This window comes from Aulonocara stuartgranti, assembly GCF_965226115.1.
Source record: "Aulonocara stuartgranti genome assembly, chromosome: 3".
Classification (NCBI taxonomy): Eukaryota; Metazoa; Chordata; class Actinopteri; order Cichliformes; family Cichlidae; genus Aulonocara; species Aulonocara stuartgranti.
The window spans coordinates 43,953,791-43,978,671 of NC_138941.1; the positions used below are offsets into that span (position 1 = coordinate 43,953,791).

General features: G+C 39.7%; 3 protein-coding genes across 4 annotated transcripts in view; all 3 read left to right on the forward strand.

Moving 5' to 3' along the window:
• Nucleotides 1-24,881, forward strand: part of LOC309703079 (Fc receptor-like protein 5) — a 77,565-nt gene that overhangs the window by 26,953 nt on the left and 25,731 nt on the right. Inside the window, exon 6 of the mRNA XM_082527783.1 lies at nucleotides 10,089-10,367. Within this exon, the coding sequence (XP_082383909.1) occupies nucleotides 10,089-10,367 (279 nt within the window). The remainder of the gene's footprint in view (nucleotides 1-10,088; nucleotides 10,368-24,881) is intronic.
• Nucleotides 7,178-10,181, forward strand: LOC309702804 (uncharacterized protein). The gene is made up of 4 exons (XM_082527437.1): nucleotides 7,178-7,303; nucleotides 8,722-8,757; nucleotides 8,982-9,248; nucleotides 9,700-10,181. Exons 1-4 carry the CDS (start codon nucleotides 7,267-7,269, stop codon nucleotides 9,987-9,989), a joined length of 630 nt encoding a protein of 209 aa, XP_082383563.1. The 5' UTR covers nucleotides 7,178-7,266; the 3' UTR covers nucleotides 9,990-10,181.
• Nucleotides 12,889-24,604, forward strand: LOC309702785 (low affinity immunoglobulin gamma Fc region receptor II-like). Of its 2 annotated transcripts, none has more exons than XM_082527412.1 (8): nucleotides 12,889-13,186; nucleotides 14,662-14,964; nucleotides 20,462-20,725; nucleotides 22,005-22,244; nucleotides 22,516-22,623; nucleotides 22,749-22,814; nucleotides 23,086-23,136; nucleotides 23,444-24,604. In XM_082527412.1, exons 1-8 carry the CDS (start codon nucleotides 13,147-13,149, stop codon nucleotides 23,467-23,469), a joined length of 1,098 nt encoding a protein of 365 aa, XP_082383538.1. In that variant the 5' UTR covers nucleotides 12,889-13,146; the 3' UTR covers nucleotides 23,470-24,604. The 2 variants fall into 2 exon arrangements, with proteins under 2 accessions (XP_082383538.1, XP_082383539.1); XM_082527413.1 differs by having other exon boundaries at nucleotides 22,519-22,623.

Below are 24,881 nucleotides of genomic sequence, written 5' to 3' on the forward strand. Positions count from 1 at the left end.
TCTTGAAGTACCACCCTTATGACCAACATTAAAGCACAGTAGTATAGGCCTATTTAACACCATATACAGTTTACATGAGACAAATGTATTTGTTATATGAATATGTTTATTTTAACTGTCATAAACAGGATGGGAAAAGTAATAATAATAATAAGAACTGTACTGCATTAAAACATTCGCAACAGGTGGGATATCCGGTCTTTAAGTAATGACGTATGAGCCCTGCTTCCAGGTCAAAACTAATCTGCATTTATTAAGGCTTTGTGTTTTTAACATGTTTTAATGTTTTGTATCTTGTTCTATTTGATCATTGATCATTGTCGACCTCTCTCGGTTTTCATTACAGCTATTCATTTTAAAGCTGAGTTTTTAAAACCTTACGATGTAACTACAGCCCAGCCCATGCAGCAGTATATGAATGAGTAACCTTGTAATGTGGATGGATTATCTCAGTTGTTCTCCTGACTGAAGTTTTGTCCGTTTATAGCATCCTGCCATGCGATTGCATTTGTCCCTAACCTTCGGGAACCATCACGTTAACTTTCATCGAATGGAAAAATGTTAGCGTTCACCCTCCAGTTTCACTGTTTATATTATGCTAACATAGCTGTGTCGCTAGCCACTACATAGCCCAACTTCAGTAACCCTACAAACACCACTGCTGTTTAGTTTTCCGTCTTCATTTATGTTAAAAGTGATAGCAGAGCTGTATGTTTTAGATTTTGCTGTGGCAGTTAAGCCAAGAGAAGCATTGCCAGGAATTATTGAAACTCAATGTAAAAGCACAAGATGGTGATGTGGTAAATTTTGACACAGATTATGCACAGCTTTATATCAGCTGTGTAAAAAGACACAGATCTGATTAAGGTCATTAAGTCCCCAAAACAACTAACATTAAGATATAATTTAGTTTGTGACACAAGTAATTAAAACCATCTGAAACCACAGGAAAACAAAATAAAAAGAAACTAAAAGCACGCAGCCCTGGACACTGAGAACGACCAATGCATCAGCGGGTGATGTTCTGAGAGAGGTGGTCTAAGATCTGAGCTGACACACAGACAAACAGCCACACACAGTCACAAACGTGCATTCCCACCCTCATGCACGCATATGCAAATACTCGCACACACATGGAGAAACACAGAAATGAACACAGTACACACACACTCCCCATACATGCTCTATACCCTCAAGCCTGTGGAACATCAGAGGCAGATGATAGATATGGACAGGCCAAGTGGAACACAGCTTGGCTGAAGCAAAACTCGGGTGTGGGAGGCACACAGTGCAGGTGGAGCATTGATGACTTTAACTGAGATTATTGTTGGGCTGTGGATGTAATACTTCGAGGACTTCCTTAGTCCCACTAACATGTCAATGCTGTTTTCATCCCGGTCGCGGAACAGCGGACCAGCGGACCAGCTCTTTACCCTATCAAGTTTGCCCAACCAGTCTACATGTATTTTGTGGACTTGGAGAAGGCATTCGACCGTGTTCCTCAGTGTGTTATGTGGGAGGTGCTTTGGGAGTACTGGCCCATTGCTATGAACCATTTGATCCTTATACAACCATTGCAAAAGCTTTGCCTGCATAACCAGCAATAAGTCAGACTTGTTTCCATTGGGTGTTGGACTCCGCCAGGGCTGCCCTTTGTCACCGTTTCTGTTCATTATATTTTGTGGACACTTGGGCATGCTAACCATCTTTGAAATGTTTCCTGTTCATGAATGGCAGTAAATAATTTGGAATCTTAGTACTTATTTCTTTTCTAATTAATAAACAAGAGTAACTGGGGGCCACACAGCAAAGCTGGGTTCTCTAATGTGTCTCTATCCTTTCTTATACTTTTTCTTCTTCCTTTTCATCTGTCCATCCCATGAAGTCTACAATAAAACATTTAAAATGTGGGTACACAGTGATGTGGGGACAAACTGACTGACAAGTATAGCTTGACACATTTACATCCCTGTCACTTTGTTGAGCAGTAGTTAAATATGTATAAAGAGATGTGAGTCAGAAAATCACAAGAAGAACAAATATAGTATTTGTACAGCAGCTGTGTTTGCAGCTCTGCTCTGCAAATATCAGAGTGACAGAGTCTTGTATGTGGTCAGCAAAACAGCTGTAAAATCTGAATTTATTCCAATTGTTCTCAGTGCAAACAGTTTATAGAAGAGACACATGGTATTTTAATCAAATGGGTTTTGGATTTCAATAAAAGTGTTCTGTATTTGTAGCTCACTGTGCTTCAGTGTGCTTTATAACTAAATAATTATGTCCTGTAGTTTGAACAGCTTCCTGTTCATTTTTTTTTTTTTTTAAATTTCAGCAGCATTTCCCTTTGAACCTTTTGAACTGGTGGCCCAGTGGTTACTAAGTGCTAAAAAACAAAACAAAACAAATCAAAAAATCTTAAGGATTACAACAGTTACAGCTACTTTTATGGGCACAGAGATAAGCTGAGAGAGTGGGAAGGAATTCACCTCGTGTTCACTTCTGGTTAAGGACTCAATTTCTGTTTTGCTTCAGCTGACTCATTTCCTGTGGATGAATTTATGAAAAACTACAACTGAACTATAAAAGAGTTCATGTTTGTGGGAGACTTTACATCAATGAAGCTCAGCTTAAAACTAAAAGGGAAGTATTTTTAGTTATAGTTTTAACTCTTGCATTAAAAAGTGCAGGATTACCAACAGCTTCTGTGTTTGGTAATGATTTTGTGTGCTGGTGATTAGAGTGCACCAGCAGTTTATGACTGCGAAGTAGCAGGTGGCCTACTAGTTGATCACATCGATGACAGGAGGGAAATAAAAGTATGTTGTCTTCCTTGCTAATATTTTTTATCTCTGCAGTTATACCTCTATGTCAGTTTGAACCCATCTAATATATGTATTTTTTTAGACTTCAAATGTAGAGTTACCTCAATGATCCAACAGCAAACGCTTGTGAGAGTAATTCTTTTTTGGTGATAAAGCTTCTACCAAACAAAGCTAGCAGGCAAAGATGAGACACTTGTGTGATGCTAGTAATGGTTTATGACAAAGTGAATTTCACATGTCAGCATACAGTGCATTCAGTCTTTATATGGTATGTGTGCATTTACTTTGCCTTATGGTAGACACTGTGAATAATGGCTTATTTAGATTTCTCTGGTGAATCTCTGTAAAGCCTATGATGTAACCTACATAATTTTTTGTAGGTTGTACAACAACCATAAGAATTTATGGTTGTGTGTGATACATTATGTGTTCCTGTCCTGCTGTTTTATATGTGGCAGCAATCATGATGGAAACAAACAATCTTTATAGGGATCTTTATTTCCCTTTTTTTGTTCATTTGAATCCTAGGATTCTACTACAAATGTGTGTTCTTCCAGTTTTTATGTAACTATTTGGTAGATTTTCCAAGAAACCCCACCTTGCTGAGGTCAGAATTTGTTATTTCTGTGTAAAAGGAAAGAAGCAGAAAAGTCATTGTTTCCTTCTCAGCTCTTTGGTATCTGCTGTGCTGCTGCTTCACTCTCTCTCTTTACAGAAAGATGTAGAAGTTTTCAGACGTGTCACTGCTGGATGTGAGGATGGGAGCCACATTGCTCTGTGAGCTGGGCCTATTCTGTGAGTACATCACTGACTTCTATTGTTTGATTCATATTGATCCATAAACATGTTTTAGTAAGAAGAACAGAGCATCAGTCATTTGTACCATTGCAGGTCATGTGATCAGAGGACTCTCATGTTTTGTTATTAACGTGTTTTGATGGTTGACTCTAATCTGAGTCTGTGAGTGGAGCTGGTTTAGTTTATCTAAGAAAGATTTGTTTTCCCCAAAAGCCAATAAAATGTATTTTTATTGGAAATGGTTTTAGTGGGCGACAGAATCAAATAATGGACATGGACATGAATATTGTAAACTCAAGCTCTTTTAATTTATGGGGAAAAAAAACAAACATTTAAAGTGCATTTCGATTCAAAACAGAGAAACACAAATAATATCCCTGGCCAAACCTGGGCAGACTTAAAAATAAAGTTCTATTTACTTTGAGTACATTTTCAAAATGGTATTGTTTTTAAATAATAATAAATTTCAACAAAAAGTGCATTTTTTCTTCTTAAAAAAATAAGGCATAAACATAAAAGGTTATTTGACCAGCTTCACCTTTAAAACTATGACTTCTATTAAAAAAAAAAACCCAGAGTAAATCTGAGTAACCTTAGCCAATATTATTTTTACATGAGGCTAAAACAGTTTGATCGTCCAACATTTTAGTGCAAAAAATGGACTCCATGCCATCTCTTTCAGCCAGTTACTTTGACAAACTATCCTGTCCAAATTTTCAGAGCTCAGCAGCTCTCTTTTTTGTTGCTATGTGACCTTCAAGTGAAAACAGTCTCTCACATGGGACAGAAGTGGCAGGACTAATCAAATGCGTGTGGGCCAGGACAGACAGCTGTGGGTGGGTCCCTGCTTGACTGGACCAGCATGCAGTGGCAGTCTGTCTCTCTGATGGTGGATTCTGCTCTGTAGAAGCTCAGGGCCCTGTTACACAGTGCTTGCTTATCTGAATCAGAGTCTAAAGACAATGAAGAGAGGAGGAGGCTCTTTGTCTTTGCTGGCTCCTTTGTGGTGGCATCTTTACACTGTTCCTGCAGCAGGGCCTCAAGGCTGGGCCAAACCTCTTTTTGCTCTCCCCTTGCAAGACACTTTAAATCCTTAAAGCGTGGAAAAAAAACCAGAAGAGAAAACAAACAAAAAAGAGCAACATAATAAATACAACACCATCACAATAAACTAGCTAACAGTAGATAACAGTAGATACTTAATATTACATGTTATTGTGCAGCACACAAGACTGACAGCGCACAATGTGCTTTGAGGCAGCAGCCAAAAAAGATGTATTTTGTGTCTGTGAACACCCGTGTGTACACCTGTGTACACCAGGAGTGAGCCGCTACATACATGAGTGCCCAGCCCCAGACACCAAGAACCACCAACGCACCCACGTCTGAGGGCATCAGCCACCAGCAGGGAGTGTGGTGAGGGGACATAGGACTCCATACATACTGAGATGTTCCCAGAGAGGTGGAGTCTAAGACCCAACCTGACATATAGACACAGACGTACAGGCACTCACAGACACAAACGTGTATTCCCACCCCCATATACACATAAGCATGCTCTCAAATTTTACAGCCCTATTAAAACAAATATCAGTCTGTACACGCTTCAGATAGCTTTTCTTCAAATTCTTTAATTGTCACTCTCTTTTGCAACTTTGTACTTTTGTGTTATTTGCAGCAACAACTCCACCTCATTGTTCGTCCATTTAAAAACTTGGTGCTTTTCCACGATATTTTGCCGCAACGTTTCAAAGAGCCAGAGAGTAAATAAACGGCAGACAGAACTGAGGCAGGTCGAATCGTCTTGCGTTTCACGCCAGGGCAGGACTGGAACGTAAGCGTTTTCGGCCGATTCAATGTGGACGCACAACTCTGTGAAAACGACTGAAAACAATAGTGTGGACGCGGAGCGTTTTCAGATGAAAACACCGTTTTCAAATCTATCCGGGCTAGTTTGGACGTAGCCTTAAATTTCACCATGTAGTTTGAGTCATCATTGCAGACCTCCATGGTGTGATGCAGGTGTCAGAAAGCACCTGAACATGAGACACATGTCTCACCTCCAAGAAGCTCAGTCACAAACCTGTAGTAGACAGTTCAAGAAAGGAATTATTAATGTTAGAGTCAAATTGTTAAATGTTGTCATTGTGTTACTTAAATTTGTAAGTCTTAGTTCAAGCAGCATGATCAAAGACATTCCTTTGTCTCTGACCACCTCTCCAACCAGTTTGTTGGTGGGGGAGGCTGAAGCGTTTTATTATAAGGACATCTATGTGAGGGTTCTGTTTTCTTGCTTAGTGAACTTCCTGCCTTTATGACCCTTTTGGTAAGCAGGTGGTCACACAAACGCACCCCCAAACACAAGCATACACACTCACACACGCACACACTCGCACACGCACACACTCACACACACACACACACACACACACACACACACACACACACACACATATGTGTATATATGAAATATATACAAAAATATGTGCATCAGGAAACCAAGCAAGAAACACAAATATAGCATTCACACGGTGGCTCTGTTTGCAGCTTTGCTCTGCTCTCCAAACATCAGACTTACAATGTTTTGTATGTGTTCAGCTCAAACAGGTGTACATTTTGGATTTGCTTTAATAGTTCTCAGTGGAAACAGTTTATAAAAGAGTCAGAGTTTTATTTAAATTTCAGTTTAAAAAAACAAAAAACAAAACATTACTCACATTTCCCAGGAACCAGCCCACTGTGTTGTCACTGACACAGCTTACATCACCATGGAAACAGCAGCACGTATAATCTGAGAGAGAGGGCAGGACTTCCTCTTGCTTCATGCCCACTTCTGGTTAGGGACACTATTTATGTTTTGCATTAGTGTAATGAAATACTTTAAATGAGTCAAGCTCAGCTTTGTCAGTTAAGAAAACCTTAATATTGTATGAATCTGTTTTCTTGGTTGTTTATAAAGTTCAGTGTCTCAGGTGGGCTGGAGCCTATCCCAGCTGATGAGAGGTGAGATACACCCTGGACAGATGACTGTATTTGTTCATGGAAATGTATTAATTGGATATTTGAAGCAATGTAATGATTTTGTGCAGCAGCCTTTAGTGCAACATTAGCATTTTGTGTCTTTTTATGTATGTTTCTGTATGATGATGCTTCGATGCTGTGATTTGATGCCTCTAATGGTTTATGACAAACAGTATTTGGTGTGTGTGGTGTGTGAAGGTGCAGCCAGAGCTGTGTTCTTGTTGTGTTTTTGGCACGTAAGATAACCTAAACACTTCACATTTAAAAGTTATCCTGAAATTGTGATCTTATTTTGCCTTTTTACCTGCTCAGTCACGCTGATATTTGTATAATAAATTTTACTGCATGTCTGTTTTTGTTCAGTTTAGTTTTTATATTACAGGCCTTTTCATAAAGAAAGTACCTGATGTTTCTGCAGCAGCAGGAGAGTATAAAGATGTCACACCATGCTGTGGTCAGATCTTGTTAAGTTGCTATTTCAGTGTAAAAGGAAGGAAGTTGAGAGAAGTTTTAAAAACTCTTTGTTTCCTTCACAGCTCTTTGGTATCTGCTGTGCTGCTGCTTCACTCTCTCTCTTTACAGAAAGTTGTAGAAGTTTTCAGACGTGTCACTGCTGGATGTGAGGATGGGAGCCACTTTGCTCTGTGAGCTGGGCCTATTCTGTGAGTACATCACTGACTCCTATTTTTCGATTCATACTGATCCATAAACATGTTTTAGTAAGAAGAACAGAGCATCAGTTATTTGTACCATTGCAGGTCATGTGATCAGAGGACTCTCATGTTTTGTTATCAACATGTTTTGATGGTTCATTCTAATCTGAGTCTGTATGTGGAGCTGCTTTAGTTTATCCAAGAAAGATCTGTTGTCATGGTTTTCTGTGTGGCAGGCAGGATGTTTGACTCGTAAACAGAGGAGTAAACTCAAAACGATAGCTTTAATGCTGGAAAACTTCATCCAAATACAAAGCAAAACTAGAAACTCAAACACTAGAAAATAAACGAGGAACTGAAAACTAGGAATTGACTTGGAACAGGGAGGAAAGAAACACACAGCATTATGAGGGTGCGACATGACAAATGACAGGACTTAAACACACAGGCAGGACAACAAGATGATGGGGAACAGGTGGCAACACAGCCGGGACAAACCAGACTTAACGAGAAAAGGGAAGCAAAGAATTACCTTCATTAAAAGACTCCAGTTTGATATATTTAGTGAAATTTGGGGTAAATGGAAACACTACATCCGGTTAAGGAGACCCGATCTTGTTTGAATCTCTGTAACTATATATGCCACATTTCTGAATCGTTATGTGTTTATATGTATATGTTAGTATGTATGAGACTACAAGTGAACACATATGTAAGTAGGTATGTGTATGTATGCTTAAGAATATGGGTGTGTGAGTGAATATGTGTGTGCGAGTACATACACACTAGAGGGTACACCCGTCTGTTTTTCTTATTTTTATTTATTTTATTTTTTTTTTATTTACGTCTGTTCTTGATTATATGTTTATTTTGGATTATTTGTGTTTATATAGGTTGTTTAATAAAAAGAGAATAACAAAAAAAAAGAAAAGGGAAGCAAAACTGGACACACAGGACAGGCACAGAGGCACGACGTTGACACTGAACAGAGGGAACACAGAGCACAGGGACAGGAGTAACAAACTGCGACATGAGACACGACTGACTGGGGAAATAAACAAGAAGACAGAACCTTAAACCTACACTAAACATGAGGGGCACAGGAACAAATCCCAAGAACTAGAAATCACAAAACAAACAACAACTAAAGCTAGAAATACAGATCCACAAACAATAAGACTAGTAATAATAAACCAGGGGGAGGTACCTGGTTGCCTTTGGTTGCGTTTAGTTTAGTTTAGTTATGTTTCACTTAGGTCTTCTGTGTTAGTCTGTCATGTTTCCTGTCTTCTGGTTCATGTTTTCAAACTTGTGTTGTCATGTCTGCTTTCCACTCTGTTTCCTGTTTTATGATGATTGACAACCTACAGAGACATATTTGAGTGTCGCTACTTTGATAATGTCTGAAGTTTCTGTCTTTGTTTTAGTGCTCTGTACGCTTCTCTGCACTGGACACGCTCAAGGTGACAAAACACTTTTCACTTTTTTTGTGTTTGTTTTTCATTTATCTTACTTCTGTTTACATACTACTGTTTCAGTCTTAAGCACTTTACATTTTTTCTTTTTATTTATTTATTTATATATCTATCACTATCTTTATAATTTTGTGAATATAAACAAAGGTTGTGCCTTCAATAGTACATGAAGTGTTTCAGATTGTTAACTGTGTGGTTGTGTTGGATTCTAGATGCTGTGCTAACTATTGAACCCAAATCGTCCAGTTTTTTCATCAGAGAGTTTGTTACATTCAAATGTGACATGAATGAAGGAGAAGACACTGACTGGTATTACAAAATCAACAAGGATGGTCAAGAAGTTTTCTCCTACAGGACAAACAAAGACTCCAAATTAGAAATTACATCTACAGGTTACAGTGGTGAATATCAGTGCATTGGTGACAGGAAGAGCTCACATGATAAAAAGATCAGTAATACTGTCTCTATAACTGTATTAGGTAAGTCTTCAGTGACCGACAGCATAAATGTATGATCCCTGTTCAAATACTCAACTGAACAACATTTAATTAAATTTGTCATTGAAACTTGAACTTTAACCAGGACCAGTGTAAAGTCAGTGCGTCAATACTCACAAGTTGTCATTAACAAAATTAACAAATTGAGTTTTAACAACAGAGTCAATCGTGGATGAAATTAAATTTAATTACATTTCTAAAGGAAAAGAAGAAACATGAAAAGCTTCATGAAGTTTAAAGTGATGATGTTTCTGTTATCTAAACCAACTAATCAGCATTAGTTTACATTTAGGGCCATAGAATGGACAAACATTTAGACTACGGTTATTTAGAGATCAGCAAATATTAATGTAAATATAAACTGTGTTTTTTTTAATGTTCTTCTGTTGTTATAATGAAAAACATATTTATTTTTCTTCCTCTTTCATAACAGCATATAGACCCTGGGCCACACTGACAGCAGGAACAACAATCATACCAGTAGGGGGCAGTGTGACACTGACCTGCTCTGTGCAGAGCTCTGATGGATGGAAATATGAGTGGTTCAGACGAACCCAAACAACCTATGAAGTTCAAATCAGAGGTCAACAAAACAGAGATATCAGAGTATCTGAAGGAGGAATCTACAGCTGCAGAGGAACAAGAGGAAACCCAGTTTACTACACTGATAGAAGTGATGATGTCACCATTGAGATAACCTGTGAGTTCAGTCATTTAGTTTGAAATATACATTCACTCATGATTATCAAACATACAATGTGAAGTTTTCTGTGTTGATTTCATGTTTCTATTTGTATCTCAACTGTTAATATGTGTGAACAGTTTCCAATAAAGTTGTTGTAAAACAACAACCCAACTGGCCTCAGATATTCAGAGGTGAGACGATCACTCTGACATGTGAGGTGCAGGAAGGAGGTGAAACCACTGAGTGGGAGTATGAATGGAGAGGACCCAGCACAACCACACAGTGGACACACAATAATGATGTGACATTCAGAGTTTCTGAGTCCAGCAGTGGAGACTACATGTGTAAGAGTCGACGCAGAGATGACTCATATTCTTCAACAGAGTGGAGTGAAGCCTTCACATTGTCAGCATCAAGTAAGTCATGTTTGTTGTGTGATCTCTATTTGACAAATGTCATAATGGTTGATAGGTTTGTAGCTTGAACCCATCCGCTGGAACGTTGAAGACAATATAATTACACTGCAAAGCAAGACACAAGTAGGCAAGCTTCTTCATGTTTCTCGTGCACGGGAGAGAACCGGACAGGCACCGTTCCTTCGCTTGACACCAGTTGCTCTCGTCCGTTCTCCCGTACCACTGTTCTTTTATTGAGGTTACATGAATATGCATAAGTTCATTAACATATGACGTCTACATACACACAAAGAGTACCTTGCCTGTGTGTGTGTGTGTGTGTGTGTGTGTGTGTGTGTGTGTGTGTGTGACTGCTGATCAAAGGGTCAAACATCCTTGGTCAGGAAGAGGGTAGCCTCCCCCTCACCCTAGATGGTTCATCCTAGATAACACGGTGAGGAAGTCCTGCAGTTCATCTAAACAAAGGGCACTTAGACTAGAACAGACGCAACTACGTTAATCCTACCATAAAACAATAAGACACGGTATGACCTCTCATGCTCCCAAAGTGCTGTCTAATACACACAAAGTTTGCAGACTATCAAGGATCAAAACCTCTACCAATCTACAACTAATTACAAAACTCTAAGCATATATAAGTAAATATTTCTAAGCATAAATGACAATCAACAATACAAATCTAACAATGGTCAGCACAGGATGAATTCAATGGTCTACAAAGCATGTTACATTGTTAGTCAGACAAAGAGCTGCAGCTGATAGTAGCCTCATTGTAGACAGTTTGTCACCACTTTGTGTCATGAACCTTCAGCTGGTATAGAGACGCCAATGCTGACCTGCTGCTCCATCATCTGAGGACAATAATGACAGAAATAAATAGGATCGGAGATGTATTATTTTTCAACTCCTTCAACAAATAACCACAAATCTACAATTTCTATTAAAAAAAACAAGGTCATCTTGGCCTAGCATCTTATGCAAATACTGCAATCTCTTACAGTACAGAAAAAAGTCCACTGTTTAATTCACCATGACAAATACAAGCTCCATGGTGGCTCAGTGGTTAGCACTGGTTTCAAATCCACCATCTGGCCGAGATCTTTTTATGTGGAGTTTGAATGCTCTCCCTGCTTCTGCATGGATTGTCTCCGGGTTCTCCAAGTTCCTCCCACAGGGTACTGCACCACTGTCTGGCATAGGGTCCAATATCTTGTGACCCTGAACTGGATCATCAGAAGAGATGAAAACAAAAACGTAAAGATGAAGAATAATATTTGGAGCTTCAGTGAGAATATTGAGAGCTGCAGATGGAGGAAAATTGAGTAAGGGAAGCTAAAATAATGTTATGGTTGTTATTACCACAAACTTCACTACCTCCAGACAGCTGCAGACAGTGTGTGAATGTGTGTGTGAATGGGTGGATGACTGGATATGTAATGCGCTTTGGGGTCCTTAGGGACTAATAAAGCGCTATATAAACACAGGCCATTTTACCATTTAGCTGTAACAGGAGACTATTGAGATTACACTAGTTCTGCGAAAAAAAAAAAAGTAGGCATTATTCATTATTTTTAGATTGCAGTATTTATGCTTCTCTTTGATTATTTGTTTTGGTTACTGATAGAGCTACAAGAAGTGATTTAATGTTGTCTTTGTTCAGCTGGATTATTGGATTATTGGATTATCGGGCATCCTAGAAAGAGAAATAGTGACTTGATGACGTCTGCAAATGGTCTACAGGGTTTATTTTGTATGAATTTTGAACATATTTCTTATGTGAAACAAGCATTTTAAAACCCACTGCAATTTACTTACTTTTTTCCGAAGAGCTAAAATGTGTAAAAAAAAAAAAAAATTTCCCCACTCGCCTCTGTGGGCAGTCCATCCTTCAAGCTCGGGTCCTCTACCAGAGGCCTGGGAGCTTGAGGGTCCTGCGCAGTATCTTAGCTGTTCCTAGGACTGCGCTCTTCTGGACAGAGATCTCTGATGTTGTTCTCGGGATCTGCTGGAGCCACTCGCCTAGCTTGGGGGTCAGTGCACCGAATGGTCCGAATACCTCGGGGACCACTGTTACCTTCACCCTCCACATCTTCTCCAGCTCTTCTTTGTATTTCTTCAGCTTCTCGTGTTCCTTCTTCCTGTTGCCTTTTGGTATCAATACATCTATCACTATGGCCATCTACCTCTGCTTCTCTATCACTACTGTGTCCGGTTGGTTCACTATTTTTTTCCTCTGTATTTGGAAGATCTTAGCTCAGTCATTCTCGACCACCCTAGTGGTCGTCTGCAATTTTGACCTCGGGACTTCCAGGCCATACTCTGCACAGATGTTTCTGTATACTATGCCGGCCAAGTGGTTGTGGCGTTCCATGTATGCCCCGCCTGCTACCATCTTGCACCGTGCTGTTATGTGCTGGATTGTCTCAGGGGCATTTTTACACAGCCTGCACCTGCAGTCTTGCCTGGTGTGATAGAGCCCAGCCTCTATGGCTCTTGTGCCCAGAGCTTGTTCTTGTACTGCTATGGTTAGTGCTTCCGTGCTGTCTTTCATTCCGGCTTTGTCCAGCCACTGGTAGGATTTCTGGAAGTCAGCCACTTCTTCTATCTGCCAGTGGTACATACCGTGCAGGGGCCTTTGGCCAGCTTATTATCCTGGCAGGTTACCTGATCACAGGCAGGGCTTAGATGATGACAGCCCGGATTATGTTCTTATCGTTCAGCTGATTCCACAGGACTTGCTTGACGCACTGCAGGTACTTGGTGGTTGCAACTTTCCTAGATGCCTCTTCATGGTTCTGTTTTGCCTGTGGGATTCCCAGGTGCTTGTAGCTTTTGATGCGATCCCCACAGTTCTGACTACCTTCCCTCTCTTTGTTATCATCCAACTACACTTCTCCAGTCCGAATGGCATTCCAATGTTGTTGCTGTATATCCTGTTGGTGTAGATCAATGAATCACTCTTGGCATACAGCTTGATGTCATCCATGTAGAGGAAGTGGCTGACAATTGCTACATTCCATAGTCAGTCTCCCGCTGTGTGTCAGTGTTTATTTAATTGTGAGTTCTTGTGCCTTGTTGCCCCTCGTCTTTTATTCCATCGTGTTTATTCATGTTTCCCCAGCCCATCGTGTCTGTACTCTCCTTCATGTTCCCTCGCTCCATCTCGTCTGCCTCTCTTCCACTCCCTCATCATGTTTCTTGTTTTACTGTGAAGGTCCCATATTTTTACGTTCATTCTATTCAGTCTAGCTTCCCCTGTCTCGTTATGATTATTCATTATTATTCATGTGCTCCCACAAGGTAAGAACTGAACTAAAGTTCAGTTCACCTGACACTCGTACCGGTGGCCGCCTCGGGTTTCTCCTCTAGCCTCCCCTTTCTCTCATCCACCTGCTGGCCTCTGTGTGCTCCCACATCCCATGTTCCATTTTGTGAGGTATTGATATTTGTTGCTGTGTTTTTAAGAGGAGTTTTAGGGAGGGATACGGAGGGTATCGGAGAGCAATGCTGATATGCTGCTCCCTCACGTAGTACAATATTGAAATAAATAAACTAGCCATTTGTAATTTCAAACGCCCTGTAACTATGAAAACAATTATGATTTTGCTCAAAAAAGAATAAAAGTCATCCTGCCTTATCATCTCATACAAAATAAATAAAACACACAGAAACACACTGTCTGTTTCACTATGACTTTAAGTGTTTAACACAAAACACATAAATGATGAAGAAAAACATCAAAAATATTGTTCCTGTGTTACTTTGGTTATTACTACCATCCTCAGCACCCCCAATCACCTCCAGACAGCTCAAGCAGGAGGCTTGCATCTTAAGATGATAATACACCCTAAAAAGAGCCAGTTTATTACAGACTGACCGACCAATTTGGTCTGATACTAAATATTACTCTAAGCAGAATCTGAGCTCATTTATATGGGAAGAAAATCAGAATGCAAAGAATGTATGTGTGTGCGCGTGTGTGTGTGGAGATGCAAAAACCTGATGATTAAGTTTGTTTTATTGATGATGTGATTTATGAGATTTTCAATTTGTCAGCTTATGTGCATCTCCTCCTGTGAGGTCTGGCATCTGAACTTTACATTAATAAGAAGTCTTGTGTTTTCTGGTAAATCTGTTGTTATGATCAGTATGTCTGAGAGAAGCATCATCCAGATCACAGGAAAAGAATAATTTATGAACTGACAAAAGTGTGATAGTTAAATGGACTAAGAAAAAATAAACTATATCATATTCACACTGTAATGTGTTTTCATAATGGGAAATGTCTTTCAAGCAGATAAACCCCGTCCTGTCCTCACTGTGTCTCCATCATGGCTGAGTCCTAGAGCCTCAGTAACTCTGAACTGTGAGGTTGAACATCCGTCTGCAGGATGGAGCTTCTACTGGTATAAAGCTGTTCCTGATCTATCAGAGAAATCCTCCAGTTATGAGCTGCTACCTGATGGCAGTGGGACTGCACAGGACTCCTACATCATTCATGGACAGACACACACAGCAGGATATGTGTGCAGAGCTGGAAGAGGAGACCCAGAGTATCACACCGATCACAGTCAACCAAAGTTTGTCTGGTCTGCAGGTCAGTTTGTTTCTGTTTATTCCAATGAGCTGAAGTTATGTCATTTCTGACTATGATCAAGCCAGACTGAATTTATTTGTTCCTTGTTTTGTAACTCTTTCCTTCATCAATTACAGTGATAGCAAAAAAGAAAAAATTAATATACAGCAATGTGCAAAAGTTATGAGCCACTCCTCATTTTCAGTCAGACTTTTTTGTCATTTTTAACTCTCATGTTGCATTCTGGTCAAATTCACAGATTTAAAAGTTGGACAGACACACGCATACATGCGCATATATACACACACATACAGTGGGGCAAAAAAGTATTTAGTCAGCCACCGATTGTGCAAGTTCCCCCACCTAAAATGATGACAGAGGTCAGTAATTTGCACCAGAGGTACACTTCAACTGTGAGAGACAGAATGTGAAAAAAAAATCCATGAATTCACATGGTAGGATTTGTAAAGAATTTATTCGTAAATCAGGGTGGAAAATAAGTATTTGGTCAATAACAAAAATACAACTCAATACTTTGTAACATAACCTTTGTTGGCAATAACAGAGGTCAAACGTTTACTATAGGTCTTTACCAGGTTTGCACACACAGTAGCTGGTATTTTGGCCCATTCCTCCATGCAGATCTTCTCGAGAGCAGTGATGTTTTGGGGCTGTCGCCGAGCAACACGGACTTTCAACTCCCGCCACAGATTTTCTATGGGGTTGAGGTCTGGAGACTGGCTAGGCCACTCCAGGACTTTCAAATGCTTCTTACGGAGCCACTCCTTTGTTGCCCGGGCGGTGTGTTTTGGATCATTGTCATGTTGGAAGACCCAGCCTCGTTTCATCTTCAAAGTTCTCACTGATGGAAGGAGGTTTTGGCTCAAAATCTCACGATACATGGCCCCATTCATTCTGTCCTTAACACGGATCAGTCGTCCTGTCCCCTTGGCAGGAAAACAGCCCCATAGCATGATGTTTCCACCCCCATGCTTCACAGTAGGTATGGTGTTCTTGGGATGCAACTCAGTATTCTTCTTCCTCCAAACACGACGAGTTGAGTTTATACCAAAAAGTTCTACTTTGGTTTCATCTGACCACATGACATTCTCCCAATCCTCTGCTGTATCATCCATGTGCTCTCTGGCAAACTTCAGACGGGCCTGGACATGCACTGGCTTCAGCAGTGGAACACGTCTGGCACTGCGGGATTTGATTCCCTGCCGTTGTAGTGTGTTACTGATGGTGACCTTTGTTACTTTGGTCCCAGCTCTCTGCAGGTCATTCACCAGGTCCCCCCGTGTGGTTCTGGGATCTTTGCTCACCGTTCTCATGATCATTTTGACCCCACGGGATGAGATCTTGCGTGGAGCCCCAGATCGAGGGAGATTATCAGTGGTCTTGTATGTCTTCCATTTTCTGATGATTGCTCCCACAGTTGATTTTTTCACACCAAGCTGCTTGCCTATTGTAGATTCACTCTTCCCAGTCTGGTGCAGGTCTACAATACTTTTCCTGGTGTCCTTCGAAAGCTCTTTGGTCTTGGCCATGGCAGAGTTGGGAGTCTGGCTGTTTGGGGCTGTGGACAGGTGTCTTTTATACAGATGATGAGTTCAAACATGTCACGGAGGAGCAGGGAGGACTCGGCGCAGACTGAAATCTCAGAAAAACAGGTTTATTTACACACTCCAGGTGCACTATATACAGGTGAAGGAGAAGGGGGCCAGGGTTCCCAGGGGTGCAGAGAGGGGTCGGGAAAAGCGTCCAGAGTCCCCAAACCAACCACGAGAAATCTGCATACAGAGAACAAGAGTTAGCACGGAACTTTCACGGACAGAGCTCAAAACTGGCCGAGGCTAAAGTAGCACTGACGAGCGTTACTCAATAGTCCAGCGGCGAGGTGCTCTCAGTCACTGCCTTAAGTAGCGGGAGCAAACAAGGTGAGGAGCCACAGGTGATTGCCTACAGGTGGTGGAGGCCGGGAGCTCACAATGAGCTCCACCCAGGCAGCGAGCAGAGAGAGAGGAGAGAGAGAGAATAGACAAAACATAACATGTAGCCACACAGGGCCAGCCGAGCAGGCACGGGGACCATGACAAAACAGGTGCCATTCATACAGGTAACGAGTGGGGGACAGAAAAGCTTCTTACAGAGGACGTTACAGGTCTGTGAGAGCCAGAGATTTTCCTTGTTTGAGGTAACCAAATACTTATTTTCCACCCTAATTTACGAATAAATTCTTTACAAATCCTACCATGTGAATTCATGGATTTTTTTTTAACATTCTGTCTCTCACAGTTGAAGTGTACCTCTGGTGCAAATTACTGACCTCTGTCATCATTTTAAGTGGGGGAACTTGCACAATCGGTGGCTGACTAAATACTTTTTTGCCCCACTGTACAAGCACCTTGGGTTCTCTGGTAGCCACTTTGGTAATTGCTGTCCACTAGAGCCTCTCTTCCATGGAAACAACTCCTGTGTTGGCATTTCTCACAGACAGCTGCAACATTGTTTCAACAGCACTGAACTGTTCTTGTAGCTTTGATGTATAATGCTTTTTTGAGGTCTTACTCAAAGGTCACTGTTTGGCAACATCATGGCAGGTTGATATACCCTATGTGAGGCTACTTGATCACCACATTAGTGAGGACAAATGTGGCCAGGAAATTGACAGTGAGGATGGATTAGATAAGGAAGTGTCAGAAGCTGAAGACGGCAGGGAACATAATCTGTGCAATCCAGACCAAGAAATGACTGATCAGGAGGAATCCAGTGATGAAGAGTTTGCTGTCAGATTCAAGTAAAAGAATGGGAACTTATCCCCACCTGAGAATTAAGTTAGTTTTCAGCTGAAAATGTCATCAGGATGACCAGAGCACCAACAAAATTTATTGTGTCCTGTATTGATGACATCAAATCCTGCTTTGAACTATTCTGGACTGGGTCCATCAAACCCAGTGGTAAACATGACCAACTTGGAGGGGAAACAGATTTACAAAAAGAATTGGAAGGAGGTAACCCAGAAAGAAACCAAAGCATATATGGGTGATGTGTATAGATCCAGAAATGAATTTACCAGCAGTTTCTGGGATGCAGAAACTAGTCAGACAAGGGTCAGATGTACACAAATGAAATATTCCCGGTCACTTTTGACTGGAAACATAACAAATGTTACTTTATGTGACTGTATAAAAATTTTAAACGGTTTCAAAAAATGTCCTTGGTGTGTTTAACCCAAAGTAGACGGTGATAAATAGTACAGTATGTTTCGTCTGATTATTTCTTTCATTCAGAATCATCCAGAAATTCAGGTTTTTTTTAGAATTTAAGGCATTTAAGCTCAGATTAATGAGACATACAGGCCATAAATAACAAACAGTCCAAAATCTAACAAACGAGTAGTGATAATATATTTATTATTTTAGTTTTTATGATGAGTCTTAATGGAAAATTCACAAACTTGTTTAACATGAAATGTGCACCACAGAATAAATTCTTAAAATAACAAATGAAATAAACATAATGCAAAAACACAAGAAAATTGAGAACGCTGGGTCATAATGACCCAGGACCATGACAAGTTGCCCCCCCATCAATTGTCCTCATTCTTAGATACACATAGTATTCTGGATAAATATCAGTCTAGTTTCTGAGCCTTCCATAGCACAGAGTCTGCTCTACTGAAGGTGTTCAATGATATGCTGGTGACTCTAGAAAAAGTACAGTTTTAATTCTTCTAGGCCTGAGTGCAGAATTTGACATGGTTGACCACACAATCCTATTAAACTGTTTGAAGACATGCGTTGATATTCAAGGTTGTGCTCTAAAATGGTTTGCCTCTTCCTTAGAGAGCAGAGCATACTCCGTGATGCAGGGAAAGAAATACTCTTGCCCTGCTTACACTTGCTTGTGGAATGCCTCAGGGCTCTATTCTGGGCCCTGTCTTATTCTCCCTATACATGCTCCCATTAGGCTCTATTTTTCAGAAACACCAAATTTCCTATCACTCTAATGCAGATGATACACATCTCTCTTTAAAACCAGGCATTGATAGCACATTGCAGAAAGTTTCAGATTGTCTTAGTGACATAAATTGCTGGATGTCTTTGAACTTTCTCAAACTAAACCATGACAAAAGTGACATTAGAATTTTTGGCAAACAAGACTCTGTTAGTCTCATAAGAAATGACTTGGGCCCACGATCAGCTAATCTACATCCCCATGTTAAAAATCTTGTTTTCATTTTTGATTCTACAGTTGTTTGTGGCAGTTTCTTCCAGCTCAGGAGCATTTCTAAACTCAAAACTATCTTGTCATCTAAAGATCTGGAAACCATTATCCATGCCTTCATTTCATCACATCGTGAATAGTGTAACTCTCTTTATTTACGCGTCTGTCAATGAAGCCTGTTCCGCCTGCAACTTGTTCAAAATGCGACCGCAAGGCTCCTGACGGACACCAGAAAGAGAGACAGTATTACTCCGATACTCACAGCTTTACATTGGCTGCCAGTTATATACCAAATTGATTTCAAGGTTTTATTATTTGTTTTTAAAGCCCTCCATGGCTTGGCTCCAGCTTACATTTCAGATCTCCTTAGCCTGCACCTACCCACTCGAACTCTGCGTTCCTCCAGTCAGATGCTTTTACTGGTTCCACGCTCCCAGTTAAAATCCAGAGGTGACAGGGCTTCCTCCATCGCCACTCCGAGACTCTGCAACAGTCTTCCCTCTTTTATAAAATCCTCTTCCTTGTAATTTTTTTTGTAATTTTCAAATCAAGTTTGACGACCTATCTATTTTCAAAGGCTTTCGGATCTCTTTGACACCACTTTTATTTTAGTTATTCTGGTGTTTTATCTCATTGGATGATGTATGCATGTGTATATGTATACATGTATTTGTGTCCACGTGCGTACCTGTGTGTGTGTTGGTGTGTGTATATACATATATGCATGTTAGATAATAATGGAGATGCACTTGTTTATTCTTCATACAATAAACAATTTGATAGGGTTCCCAACAGAGACCGCTGTGTGTTTTTCAATCCAGATATTCTTTTACGACACTGGTAGTCTGTTTGGCATCATTTTAACTTCTTTAAGTACTATTCCGGAGGACTAGTTAAATAAATTACAAGACATTTTGCATACGAGAGTTCAGCTTATGTTAAAAAATAAAGGTGGTAATACCAAAGTTTTACTTTATTTATGCACACAATCCTTGTCTTATATATGATACATTCATTTATGTTTGCATGTTTCCATTTCCCGTTTTCCTTACAAACTATTAAGAAATGAGGCATGGCTTAAGGTTTTGAATAGTGTTGTTTGAGATTTATTTATTTGTACACATAACAATGCTGCCATTCTTATCCAGGGTACAATTTTTAGGTTGACCAAAACGAACATCTTGTTAACTTATAACTTATTAGCACATAGTAAAAAAAATATACCAGATAAATTAAAATAATATTTAACATCTCTGAGCTTTGACTCTTCGCTGCATGTTGTTTTCAGATGTTCATTCAGCAGCGTCTCTCACAGTGAGTCCTGACAGAGTGCAACACTTCACCTCTGACTCTGTCTCACTGACCTGTGAGGGAAACTCTGCCAAGTGGAGAGTGAGGAAGTTTTCTGATAATGGCCAACTGAACTCTTCTAACTGGAGCAGAATGACTGGATCTACATACAACATCAACACATCAAAGTCAGATACTGCAGTGTACTGGTGTGAATCTGAATCAGGAGACTTCAGCAATGCAGTCAACATCACTGTACACGGTATGTAAATGATTACCCCAATAACCTGGTGTAAGTCATTGTATGTGGCAAAGAAGACCTAAATATTTTCCTCAATGGTTCAGAAATTTCCCCTCTGTGAATCTCCACTTTATCACAGTGGAGGGGTTTGTGGATTCCAGTGATCCTAGGAGCTATGTTGTCAGGGGCAATTTTGCTTGATGGATTTAGAGAATGCATTTGATCACATCTCTTGGGGTACCCTGCCTGTTGTCACAGCGTATTCAGTCCCTGTACAACAACAGTGAGCCCATAGAAGAGTGGCCAGGGGAAGGAAGTCTGCACTTCTCTGCCTAGACTCCTTCCTACAGAAAACCCCAAAGTTAAAAAATCTGGTACACTAAATTTATATTGCAGACTCACAGGCAGGACACAGGAAACATGTGGATAACACAGTGATTTTTCATAAAAAAAAAAATGCTGATTATTCTTGGGATTTCCAACATTCAAAATCCGAAGTAAATAAAGAAATGATGCAATCCAAATATCAGAAATAATGTGGAGCACTCATGAAGTACACGGAAAACAGACCTAGGTAACACACACCTCCACGGACGAAACAAGAAAAGATAAAAATAAAAAACTATATACAAGAGATAGTGAGGGGAAATGAAACAAGCAGGGAACCAGACACAACTGAAAACAATCAAGAAATTCCTGAGAATAAGGACAGGAAATAAAACTAGACAAGATAAACAAGATCAAACTGTAACTAAAAAAAAGGAAAGAAGACAATTAGATGGAGAAAGAAGACTAATTTAACACAAGGAGGAGAGAGGAAGGTCTGGGAATACTGAAAGACAGAAACACAGACAACACAGAGACCATAAAGTGATCAGTGACTAAAGCTGAGAACATAAAAAAGTAATGATCACCTCTCTCATTGAATTTTGAGTGTTTTAATCAACCTTGTTAAACCTGTGGTGTTCCCCATCAAAAATGACCACCATAGGAAATGAATGGGAATCCACTCACTCGCTCACTCACTGAATGACCCCCTGAATGGCCCAGCGAATGACCACTAAAAGATCCACTGAAAGATCCACAGGAACTGAGTTTGGTTTTCAAAAATGTCTTTTGTGCTAATTTAAGAGCAGTTAAAACGGACCGAAAAACACTAAAGTAAGGGACGAGAGGTAAACACGACAGGAGGGTTTTAAAAACTCTAACTTTGTGCAATTCAGTTTGTTGTTGTTGTTGTTAAGGCTCTTTCCATCCCTAAAAGTGTGACCAGAACTAATGTGATTTGCCTGTTTTGCAGATTATGATCCTATCCTGGTGAGTCCTGTTCATCCTGTGACTGAAGAAACGTCTGTGAGTCTGAGCTGCAGTTCAAGAGAGAAAATACTTTCCAATGTGATTTTTTATCACAATGACGAAATTATTCAAAATGATCCCCGAGGGGAGCTGAAGATCTCTGCAGTGTCAAAGTCTGATGAAGGTTTCTACAAGTGTCAGTACTCAGGAAGAGAGTCAGCACAGAGCTGGATGTCAGTTAAAGGTGAGCAGGATCAAAACACTTTATTTTTCATGACCTACTGTAGGTGGCTTATCCAAAAAACATTTACAGTAGATACCTTGTCTACTGCACTATAATATGATCTTAAAACAGGCATGTATTTTTTTTTCAACAATACTGTGGTTAACACAAATGCCTAACATGTATACAATTCCCTGGTTTGAGAGTGATAGCAGATATAAATCCCTGAGAATTTAAACAGCAAGTTCAGTTCAGTTTATTGAAGTTAACAGTTCATTTTCCTTATTTGCAGTAGCTGTATCCAGTTCTTCATTTCTTGTTCTGATGATCACTGGACTCATTTTTGGAGTCATATTTATTTTCCTCCTGTTCCTGTTCAAAAACCTCTACAGAAAGAAAGGTGAGACTCTTTTCACTCTTTAAAGTGTTTGAATGGGCAACGTTCCTAAACTGGAAACCATTTGCAAAAATGTATAATACATAACCATGTAAATGCAATATTTTCATTTTAAATTGTTAATAAAGGTTCTGCCGATGAGCAGAGGGTGAGTCAGGATGAAAATCAACAGGTCTACTCCTCTCTTCTTCATGGTTAGTTTTTCATCTAGTTTAAAATATCCTGATGCTTTTCTCTGCTGCAGCTTTAACACTGTTGAATTAAACAAAACTAAGACAATAACAACATTTAATCATGTACAGCATTTATAAGTAATAACAAATTTTCCAATTTCAGGGTATGTTTGTGCTTACACTGACAACAAAGCTTATCTCATTGTATTTTAATATAAATGTTACTGACAAGAATACTTGTGTTCACATTAGTATCACAGACATGTGGTGAATCATTTTCTCTGACTTGTAGGTGATCGTTGTGTCTATGAGACAATCAGAGGCTCTGGAAATACTGAAAATGGTACAGTGTCAACTTTAATGTATAGTTAGTGGAAAATGTGTGGTTATAAAATAACAGTGATTATCATTAAAATCAATACTAACATTATTATTTTAGTTTGGGCAGAAATTGATTACACCCACAATTTTAATGTAGTGCACAGCTGTTTCAGACTGAGAGTGTATTATACAGATGTTCAGTGTTGGTCATTAACGCCCTGAAAGAGAGCATTCACCTAATGTGCTCATTATTGCAATTCTGCTCATTTAAGCTGAAGATATTTGAAATTGTAAATTTATCTTTAATTTATTTGTGGTTTGCTCTTTAGGAAACTGGGTGACCCATGTGATGTAGGTCCAGAGAGCAGCATGATCCTGAGCTGTTCTGTGGACAGCTCTACAGGCTGGATGTTCAGTCATTTTCAAGATCAATTTGACCAGATTAAACACATATTTTCTGTCTGAGTTCACTCTGCATGGACATCTTCATCTTTCTGTATTGATAACAATTCATAAGGATTATCAGTAAAGTAGCTACCATTATGGCCTGTGGCCTGTATTTATATAGCGCTTTAATAGTCCCTAAGGACCCCAAAGCGCTTTACATATCAGTCATCCACCCATTCACACACACATTCACACACTGGTGATGGCAAGCTACATTGTAGCCACAGCCACCCTGGGACGCACTGATTATTACATCATTTATGATTAGCTGTTAATAGCAAGTGGTGGAGGAATTTTTTAAACCATTCCTTCAGGAAAAGAAGTACTCAAATACTATGAAAATATCCCACTAGACTCAAGACTCAAGAAGTTTACTGTCATTTCGTATGGTGTTACCCAGCCTGAAACGAAATACTGTTTCTCACCAGCCTCTACAGTGCAATAAGCAATTGTGGAGATCAGGGAAATATTTTACTGCTACTATTCATAACCATCATTACCATTACATTAATTATCATTTCATCAAAGCATTTATTCAATAGATTACACATGTTCTTAGTTAAGATTATTACACCTATCACAGAGAGCTTCTGTCTGGTAAAAGGTCAGAAGCGTCAACGGGCGGGGTGAGGCCGAGTGCATTTTGAGGTCGAAACACACACACACACACACACACAAACAGTAGTTAGACTCATGTTTAGGTAAGAGTTCAAATAATAGTTTGCAAAAGCTTGTGACTGCAAAATTGTGTCTGCCTAAGGGACAGTTTGTTCCAGGAGATAAGCGAGAGTTAGAAGATTAATAGGAAGCACCTGGCCTCGAGACGGAGAAGATGTCCTTTTAAATGTGTCAAAAGTCGTCAACAGAACATTTGTGGTTTTGAAACTTATGCATGTATTGTATCTGCTTTGACGCATGAGGCGGCGTCATAAATGATACCCTGATGTTATAAAAACAACTGCTTGTGTATTATTGGGCGGAGATCGATGCTGTCTGCGTGCAGTGTTCATCTCCCCATGCGTGTGTTCATTAAAATCATTGTTTGACCGACTCTCCTGGACCAATTGTTGTTTTTTTGTGCTCACGCTCAATATTTGAACCCGTAACACAATACAGTTTAAAAAGAATACATTTTAAAAAGAGCAGCAAAAAAGGCATAAATAGCATAAAATCTAAGTTCTAAAACAAACTCCAGTCACATTTGTTTGGGTAGATAGCAGCAGTCCTTTCACAGAAGGAATACTTTCACTACACACACATCAACATTACTGCTTCATATATTTACATTTGAGCTCATTTTAAATACTTCATATTCTATTT

What these genes read in the sequence shown, in the direction of transcription:
- LOC309702785 (XM_082527412.1), top strand. Translation starts at nt 13,147, where the DNA reads ATGCCTCTTCATGGTTCTGTTTTGCCTGTGGGATTCCCAG. An exon ending in AAAGTTTGTCTGGTCTGCAG is followed by an intron (nt 14,965 to 20,461) that starts GTCAGTTTGTTT and finishes TGTTGTTTTCAG; the next exon opens with ATGTTCATTCAGCAGCGTCT. An exon ending in AGTCAACATCACTGTACACG is followed by an intron (nt 20,726 to 22,004) that starts GTATGTAAATGA and finishes CCTGTTTTGCAG; the next exon opens with ATTATGATCCTATCCTGGTG.
- LOC309702804 (XM_082527437.1), top strand. Translation starts at nt 7,267, where the DNA reads ATGGGAGCCACTTTGCTCTGTGAGCTGGGCCTATTCT. An exon ending in CTGCACTGGACACGCTCAAG is followed by an intron (nt 8,758 to 8,981) that starts GTGACAAAACAC and finishes GTTGGATTCTAG; the next exon opens with ATGCTGTGCTAACTATTGAA. An exon ending in TGTCTCTATAACTGTATTAG is followed by an intron (nt 9,249 to 9,699) that starts GTAAGTCTTCAG and finishes CTTTCATAACAG; the next exon opens with CATATAGACCCTGGGCCACA.